General features: G+C 63.1%; 1 protein-coding gene across 1 annotated transcript in view; it reads left to right on the plus strand.

The window, feature by feature from the left end:
- Positions 1–4,339, plus strand: part of LOC308526227 (immunoglobulin alpha-2 heavy chain-like) — a 175,055-nt gene extending 170,716 nt beyond the window's left edge. Inside the window, exons 4-6 of the mRNA XM_081101317.1 lie at positions 2,875–3,177; positions 3,352–3,687; positions 3,878–4,339. Of these exons, the coding sequence (XP_080957443.1) occupies positions 2,875–3,177; positions 3,352–3,687; positions 3,878–4,272 (1,034 nt within the window). The 3' untranslated portion in view covers positions 4,273–4,339. The remainder of the gene's footprint in view (positions 1–2,874; positions 3,178–3,351; positions 3,688–3,877) is intronic.
- The last annotated feature ends 4,742 nt before the right edge of the window (positions 4,340–9,081 follow it).

The following is a 9,081-nucleotide window of genomic DNA, read 5'->3' on the forward strand; positions in this document are numbered from 1 at the left end:
GGCTGAGCTGGGCTGGGCTGGGTTGAGCTGGCCTGGGATGAGCTGGGATGAGCTGAGCTGAGCTGGGGTGGGTTGAGCTGAGCTGAGCTAAGCTGGGCTGAACTGAGCTGGGCTGAGCTGAGCTGAGCTGAGCTGAGCTGGGTTGAGCTGGGCTGGGCTGGGCTGAGCTGGGTTGAGCTGAGCTGAGCTGGGGTGGGTTGAGCTGGGCTGAGCTGGCCTGGGATGAGCTGGGCTGAGCTGGGCTGGGCTGGGCTGAGCTGAGCTGGGCTGAGCTGGGTTGAGCTGGGCTGAGCTGGCCTGGGATGAGCTGGGCTGAGCTGGGCTGGGCTGGGCTGAGCTGAGCTGGGCTGAGCTGGGTTGAGCTGGGCTGAGCTGGGCTGAGCTGGGCTGAGCTGGGCTGGGTTGAGCTGAGCTGGGCTGAGCTGGCCTGAGCTGAGCTGGACTGGGCTGAGCTGAGCTGGGTTGAGCTGGACTGGGCTGAGCTGAGCTGGGTTGAGCTGGGCTGAGCTGAGCTGAGCTGAGCTGAGCTGGGTTGAGCTGGGCTGAGCTGAGCTGAGCTGGGCTGAGCTGGGCTGAGTTGGGCTGAGCTGGGTTGAGCTGGGTTGACCTGGGCTGAGCTGAGCTGAGCTGGGTTGAGCTGGGTTGACCTGGGCTGAGCTGAGCTGAGCTGGGTTGAGCTGGGCTGAGCTGAGCTGAGCTGGGTTGACCTGGGCTGAGCTGGGCTGAGCTGGGTTGAGTTGGGCTGAGCTGAGCTGAGCTGGGTTGACCTAGGCTGAGCTGAGCTGAGCTGGGTTGAGCTGGGCTGAGCTGGGCTGAGCTGGGTTGAGTTGGGCTGAGCTGAGCTGAGCTGGGTTGACCTGGGCTGAGCTGAGCTGAGCTGGGTTGAGTTGGGCTGAGCTGAGCTGAGCTGGGTTGAGCTGGGCTGAGCTGGGCTGATCTGGGTTGAGTTGGGCTGAGCTGGGCTGAGCTGGGTTGACCTGGGCTGAGCTGAGCTGAGCTGGGTTGAGATGGGCTGAGCTGGGCTGAGCTGGGTTGAGTTGGGCTGAGCTGAGCTGAGCTGGGTTGACCTGGGCTGAGCTGAGCTGAGCTGGGTTGAGTTGGGCTGAGCTGAGCTGAGCTGGGTTGAGCTGGGCTGAGCTGGGCTGAGCTGGGTTGAGTTGGGCTGAGCTGGGCTGAGCTGGGCTGAGCTGGGTTGACCTGGGCTGAGCTGAGCTGAGCTGGGTTGAGATGGGCTGAGCTGGGCTGAGCTGGGTTGAGTTGGGCTGAGCTGAGCTGAGCTGGGTTGACCTGGGCTGAGCTGAGCTGAGCTGGGTTGAGTTGGGCTGAGCTGAGCTGAGCTGGGTTGAGCTGGGCTGAGCTGGGCTGATCTGGGTTGAGTTGGGCTGAGCTGGGTTGAGTTGGGCTGAGCTGAGCTGAGCTGGGTTGACCTGGGCTGAGCTGAGCTGAGCTGGGCTGAGCTGGGTTGAGTTGGGCTGAGCTGGGCTGAGCTGTGTTGAGCTGGGCTGAGCTGGGCTGAGCTGGGTTGAGTTGGGCTGAGCTGGGCTGAGCTGGGTTGAGTTGGGCTGAGCTGAGCTGAGCTGGGTTGAGCTGGGCTGAGCTGGGCTGATCTGGGTTGAGTTGGGCTGAGCTGGGCTGAGCTGGGTTGACCTGGGCTGAGCTGAGCTGAGCTGGGTTGAGATGGGTTGAGCTGGGCTGAGCTGGGTTGAGTTGGGCTGAGCTGAGCTGAGCTGGGTTGAGTTGGGCTGAGCTGAGCTGAGCTGGGTTGAGCTGGGCTGAGCTGGGCTGATCTGGGTTGAGTTGGGCTGCGCTGAGCTGAGCTGGGTTGAGCTGGGCTGAGCTGGGCTGATCTGGGCTGAGCTGGGCTCATCTGGGCTGAGCTGGGCTGAGCTGAGCTGAGCTGGGTTGAGTTGGGCTGAGCTGAGCTGAGCTGGGTTGAGCTGGGCTGAGCTGGGCTGATCTGGGCTGAGCTGGGCTCATCTGGGTTGAGCTGGCCTGATCTGGGCTGAGTTGGGCTGAGCTGAGCTGAGTGTGACTGAGCAGAGCCGGCTACCAGTGGCGAATGGGAGGAGGTGGGTTCAGTATGGATCACCTCCAGAGCCAGTGCCCCACCCGGGCTGCCCCTGTGTTTCCCAGGGCACGTGAGGGCCATGCGATCAGAAGTCCCTGTGCCCTCTCTTCTCCCACCGTGTCCCTGCGGGAATGGAAACAGACCAGTGTGACCTGTGTGCCCAGCCTGTCTGGGTGGGACACCTCACAGGCCTGGTTTGGTTGAGTCCCTAATCGCCAGAGGTTCGTAGGCCCTGCGGTGGGCCTCTGCCTGCTGGGGCTGCGGTGGTTTGCAGAGGGGGCTGCTTAGACTGGACTCTGACCAGGGAAGTCTCAGTGGCCCACGGAGGCCAGGCCCCTCTCCTCTGCGTGTGCCCTCCGCACAGCAAGGCTGGCCCTCGGGGCAGGTCAGCTGCAGGACCAGGCCCCTCGGTGCGCACCTGTGTCCCCCTCTGGGCCCACCTTTCATGACCCCAAACTCTGGGGGAGACATGGCCACGCCCACTGCACAGAGGGAGCTGAGGCCCCAGCGGTGCCCACAGACTCAGCTGGTCCATGGAGAGCCGTGTGGATGACGTGGCTCCACCCGCACGTGGCCTGTGTAAGGAGCGTGTCCTGTCCACGTGCCGGAGCCCGGAGCAGCGTGTCCAGAAACAATGCGGCTGGACTCAGCGGCCAGTCCCAACCCCGGTGCCTGGCCTTCAGGCTGAGTGAGCTGGGGCAGTCACTCGCCCTCTCTGTGCCTGTTTGCCCAGGGCAGAGGGGCGGTGGGCATCGTCCCATCCGCGTGGGGCTGTCAGGGGTCTCACAGCGTGTCCTGTGTTGCAGCGAGCCCCACCAGGCCCACACTCTTCCCACTGAGCCTCAGTAGCACCGACTCAGCTGGTCACGTGGTCATCGGCTGCCTGGTCCAGGACTTCTTCCCGTCGGCACCCATGAACGTGACCTGGGGCAGCAGCGGGCCGGGCACCTCCATCCAGAACTTCCTCCCTGCGCTCACCTCCCGGGGCCTGTACACCATGGTCAGCCAGCTGACCCTGCCGGCTAGCCAGTGCCCAGAGGGCGCGACCCAGAGGTGCCACGTGCAGCACAACTCCAACGCCATCCAGACCAAGGATGTGCCCTGCACAGGTCAGAGGTCGGGCCAGGGCAGGGTGGGGGCACCACCACACCCACCGGGGCTCCCCTCAGACTGCAGGGGCCTCAGGCAGAGCCCCCGCAGAGGGCGGGCGAGGGCGGGGCTGGAGAAGGAGGAGGGAAGGGGGTGTGGGTCCAGGGGCACTGAGGGCTCTGCCTCCCGCTCAGTTCCCCCTCCGACGATGCCGCCCTCAACATGCTGCGAGCCCCGCCTGACCCTGCGCCCGCCAGCCCTCGAGGACCTGCTCCTGGGCTCCAACGCCAACCTCACGTGCACGCTGAGTGGCCTGCAGAAGCCCCAGGGCGCCAGCTTCAGCTGGAACCCCACGGGCGGGAAGGATGCCATCCAGGAGGCCCCGCAGCGCGATGCCTGCGGCTGCTACAGCGTGTCCAGTGTCCTGCCGGGCTGCGCCGAGCCGTGGAACCGCGGGCAGAGGTTCACCTGCACCGCCACCCACTCTGAGGCCGAGAACCCGCTCACCGCCACCATCGCCAGAGCCTCAGGTGGGCCAGGCCCCACCCCAGGGGCACCCCAGCACCCCACGGTGGGCCAGGCGCACGCCTGAGCCTGCCTGCCCCGACCCCTGGCGCCCCACTCACATTCTAGAGAGGGAAACTGGGCGCAGGGCACCCAGCGGGCAGAGGGGCTCTCTCCTCCCCGCCCACACCCCTGACCGGCTCCTCTGCCCCCCAGGGAACACCTTCCCACCCCAGGTCCACCTGCTGCCGCCGCCCACAGAGGAGCTGGCCCTCAACGAGCTGGTGACGCTGACGTGCGTGGTGCGGGGCTTCTACCCCGGCGACGTGCTGGTCCGGTGGCTGCACGAAAACCAGGAGCTGCCCCCAGAGAAGTACCAGACGTGGAGCCCCCTGCCCGAGGCCGGCCAGGGCAGCGCCACGTTCGCCGCGACCAGCGTGCTGCGCGTGGACACCGAGGCATGGAAGAACGGGGACAACTACTCCTGCATGGTGGGCCACGAGGCCCTGCCCCTGAGCTTCACGCAGAAGACCATCAACCGCCTGGCGGGTAAACCCACCCACGTCAACGTGTCCGTGGTCTTGTCAGAGGTGGACGGCACCTGCTACTGAGCCGCCCACCCGCCCACCCCGCCCTTAAATAAACTCTGTGCTCGCCCAAAGCAGCCACCATCCCTCCAGCACCTGTCTTGATCCTCTCGGCGGTGCCCTCACACCCGTGCGCTTGTGTGTGTGTGTGTGTGTGTGAGCGTCAGTGTGAGCACGTGAGTGTGAGCATGTGAGTGTGAGTGTGAGTGCGTGGTGCACAGTGACTGAGGTCAAGCTGGAGTGAAGCCTGAGGCTGGCAGAGCCGTGGGAGGCGGACACGGCTCAGTGGGCCTGAGGGCATGGACACCGGGGATGGTCCCCGCGCGTCTCAGAAGCCGCCTCGAGGTGTGGCGGGAGGGAAAGCGGCGGAAGGGAGCAGGGCAGCCAGGGCAGGGTCTGCGCCACCTGCCGGGGCCAGGGCGTGAGAGGAATGGCATGGAAGGAGGGCCGGATTCCAGGGCCCCTCACCCCCGGTAGGCACCACACAGAGATGCAGGCCAGCCCACTGACTCACAAAGAAAGGGGACACACACAGGGGTGCACATGGGGGTGCACAAATGTTCTCCATGTGCTCACACTCACATGGGTGAGCACATACATCCTCCACGTGCTCACACTTACATGGGTGAGCGCACACGCACACACACACACACACACACACACACACACACTGAGCCTTGCAGGTGCAGGAAGTTCATGGCCTAGGCCCAGCTTTGGGAAGGCAAGGGGAGTCCCCATCTAAGCCCCCAGTGGGTTTTCCCCAGACCCAGCCCATTGTCCCAGGTCTCTCCTGGCCCAAACCACAAGGCAAGGGCAGGGGGGGGGCAGAGAGACAGCTCCCACCAGGACCCCCCTCAGCTTCTGTGTGGGGCCTCTGGCAAGGGGAGTGCGGGGGGAACAGAATGGAAAGGACAGTCCCATGACCACCTGGGACACTGGGCCCCAGAGCCCCACAAGGGGGCAGCGAGGCCCTGCTCTTGTCTTAGACACCTTCTGGGCCTCCCCAGGGGACCTGGCCTTCGGCTACCTCTGTTCCCAGGGCCAAGGTGGGGTAAGAGCTCCCAACAACCCTGCCCACTGCTCCCCTCTTGAGGGTCCAGTCACCCAAGGGCAGTAGGGAGAGCAAGGTGTTGACTGGGGAAATGCTGCCATAGTGAAGGTGCCCCAGCCACCAGGGACCCAGGACCTGCCCGAGGAGGAGCTTCCTAAGGAGACCAGGAAAGGAGGAGAAAGCAATAGATGAGGGGCTGAGCCAGCAGATGGACAGATAGGTGGATGGACCATAGAACATACGATGGATGAAAGGATGGACAGATGGATGGAGGATGGGTGGATAGATGGATGGGTGATGGATGATGGATGAATGAATGATGGATGGATGATAAATGGATGATAGATGAAGGATGGATGGATGATGGATGGAGGATGATGGGTGGTGGATGGATGGATAATGGATGGATGATGGATGATGTATGGTTGGATGGATGGATGGATGGATGGATGATGGATGATGTATGGGTGGATGGATGGATGATGGATGATGAATGGTGGATAGAGGATGGATGGAGAATAGATGGATGAGGGAAGATGGATGATGGATTGATGGATGGTGGATGGAGGGTGGATGGATGAGTGGATGGGTGATCAGTGGGGGAGTAAATGGATGGATGGGTGGATGGATGGATGATAGGTGGTTGAGTGGGTGGATGGATGGATGGATGGATGGCCGAATGGATGAATAATTGGATGTATCAGCATGTGACAAGCAGGTCCAAATTCCATTTAGCATGGCAGTCTGTGCCCTAGGATCCTGAAGCCAGCAGGGCTGCCTGGCCTTCACTGGGCCCTCCTTCATGCTCCTTGTAGCTCGTCAGCTACACTCCCTGGGAGGGTGACAGAGGGCCCTGGTCACATCCATCTGGCCCTCAGCACATGAACCACAGCCCCAGATCCACGTCTCAAAGTGGGGAAGCTAGAAGGTGGGCTCGTCCATCCTCTCCAGCCCCTTCAGGGCCCAGGCCGGCTCAGCCCATGAGCAGGAGCGTGGTGAGGACACAGATAGGCCTTGGGCTTGAGCTCTCCTTCGAGCAGCAAAGACGGTGCCCACCCTCCTGCCCTGCCAGCTCTCTCTCCCTAAGGCGGCCCGAGACCCTCCCAGACAGAGGCCCTGTGGGCATCTCCAGAGCCACAGTGGCCCCAGTCCCTTCTCCAGGGACCTGCCACCTCATCCTCTCTAAGGCAGCCTCGCCTGTGAGATAAGGAACCACACTGCTGGCCCCGACCCCAGGGGTGCGGGAGGGAGGGCGGTGGCTCGACCCACACCCACGCAGGCGCATGCTTCGCAGGCGCTCAGTGTCTTGCAGGTTGCCAGGAGCTGCTCCCCTGCGTGATGCTAGACGAGCCACAGGAGGACCTGGAGGAGGACGCCCCGGGAGCCAGCCTGTGGCCCACCACGGTCACCCTGCTCACGCTCTTCCTGCTCAGCATCTTCTACAGCACAGCACTGACTGTGACAAGCGTCCGGGGCCCGCCCAGCAGCAGGGAAGGCCCCCCGTTCTAAGCAGGAGCCAGCCAGGCGCAGGTGGGGGCGAGGAGACAGCGTGGTGGGCTAATGAGGCATGGGGCACCTGGCTAGCAGGGAAGCAGATGCCACAGGGGGTCTGGAATCTGAGGGAGTCGTTCCTCACAGACACCGAGGACGTGGGCAGGCCGGGGCCCGGAGCACAGATGTCCCCCCGACAGGGTCAGGGAATCTGCTTCCCACCCGGTGCATCCACTGCAGGGTTCCATCCAGTCTGCCCTGAGCCAGCCTGGGGCTGAGGGTGGGGCATTGGCAAGGACCCTGCCCCCTCAGGAGCGACCCCAGGCCCTGACCCTCCTGTGTTTGCAGGAAGGAGCTTGGAAGAGCCTCCCAGAGTCCAAGCCGACACCAGAGCCCAGCCCGGGAAGGAAGCACCCGCCCATCCCCACACGAGCCTTCCTCGTACAATAAACTTGTGACCCACACAGACGTTCTCTGACTCTGAATAAGGGGAGGGGGCAGGGGCCGGGGGGCGGAGGGGGAGGTTCAGAGAGAAGGGTACCGGCCTCATGCCCCAAGGCAGGTTCACAGTGGACATGGAGACAGGGGCCCCTGCCAAGGCCACCAGACCAGGTCCTACCTACGGCACAGGTGTGAACAAAAGCAGGTTTCACCAAGGGGAGTATAAACAAGATCCTCACAGGAAGTGGGCCCGGCTACCTTGTCCTGATGATTGAGCCCTGATCCTGATCACTGAGCCTGGATAAGTCACTGGGCCCTGGTCCTGATCATTGAGCCCTGATCAGTCACTGAGCCCTGGTACCCATCACTGAGCCCTGGTCTTGGTCACTGAGCCCTAGTACCCATCACTGAGCCCTGGTTTTGGTCACTGAGCCCTGATCAGTCACTGAGCCCTGGTCCTGATAACTGAGCCCTGATCAGTCACTGAGCCCTGGTCCTGATCACTGAGCCCTGGTCATGGTCACTGAGCCCTGGTCCTGGTCACTGAGCCATGGTCCTGATCACTGAGCCATGGTCCTTGTCACTGAACCCTGGTCCTTGTCACTGAACCCTGTTCCTGATCACTGAGCCCTGGTCATGGTCACTGAGCCCTGGTCCTGATCACTGAGCCCTGGTCCTGATCACTGAGCCCTGGTCCTGGTCACTGAGCCCTGGTCCTGGTCACTGAGCCTTGGTCCTGGTCACTGAACCCTGGTCCTGGTCACTGAGCCCTGGTCCTGGTCACTGAACCCTGGTCCTGATCACTGAGCCCTGGTCCTGATCACTGAGCCCTGGTCCTGGTCACTGAGCCCTGGTCCTGGTCACTGAGCACTGGTCCTGGTCACTGAGCCCTGGTCCTGGTCACTGAACCCTGGTCCTGGTCACTGAGACATGGTCCTGATCACTGAGCCCTGGTCCTGGTCACTGAACCCTGGTCCTTGTCACTGAACCCTGTTCCTGATCACTGAGCCCTGGTCCTGGTCACTGAGCCCTGGTCCTGGTCACTGAGCCCTGGTCCTGGTCACTGGGCCCTGGTCCTGGTCACTGAGCCCTGGTCCTGATAACTGAGCCCTGGTCCTGGTCACTGGGCCCTGGTCCTGATCACTGGGCCCTGGTCCTGATCACTGAGCCCTGGTCCTGGTCACTGAATCCTGGTCCCTGTCACTGAATCCTGGTCCCTGTCACTGAACCCTGGTCCTGGTCACTGGGCCCTGGTCCTGGTCACTGAGCCCTGGTCCTGATCACTGAGCCCTGGTCCTGGTCACTGAGCCCTAGTCCTGGTCACTGAGCCCTGGTCCTGGTCACTGAGCCCTGGTCCTGGTCACTGGGCCCTGGTCCTGGTCACTGAGCCCTGGTCCTGATCACTGAGCCCTGGTCCTGGTCACTGAGCCCTGGTCCTGGTCACTAAGCCATGGTCCTGATCACTGAGCCCTGGTCCTTGTCACTGAACCCTGGTCCTTGTCACTGAACCCTGTTCCTGATCACTGAGCCCTGGTCCTGGTCACTGAGCCCTGGTCCTGGTCACTGAGCCCTGGTCCTGGTCACTGAACCCTGGTCCTTGTCACTGAACCCTGTTCCTGGTCACTGGTCCCTGGTACTGGTCACTGAGCCCTGGTCCTGGTCCTGAGCCCTGGTCCTGGTCACTGAGCCCTGGTCCTGGTCACTGAACCCTGGTCCTGGTCACTGGGCCCTGGTCCTGGTCACTGAACCCTGTTCCTGATCACTGAGCCCTGGTCATGGTCACTGAGCCCTGGTCCTGATCACTGAGCCTTGGTCCTGGTCACTGAGCCCTGGTCCTGGTCACTGAGCCC

The sequence above is a fragment of the Myotis nattereri genome (assembly GCF_964212035.1).
Source record: "Myotis nattereri genome assembly, chromosome: 1".
Taxonomy (NCBI): domain Eukaryota; kingdom Metazoa; phylum Chordata; class Mammalia; order Chiroptera; family Vespertilionidae; genus Myotis; species Myotis nattereri.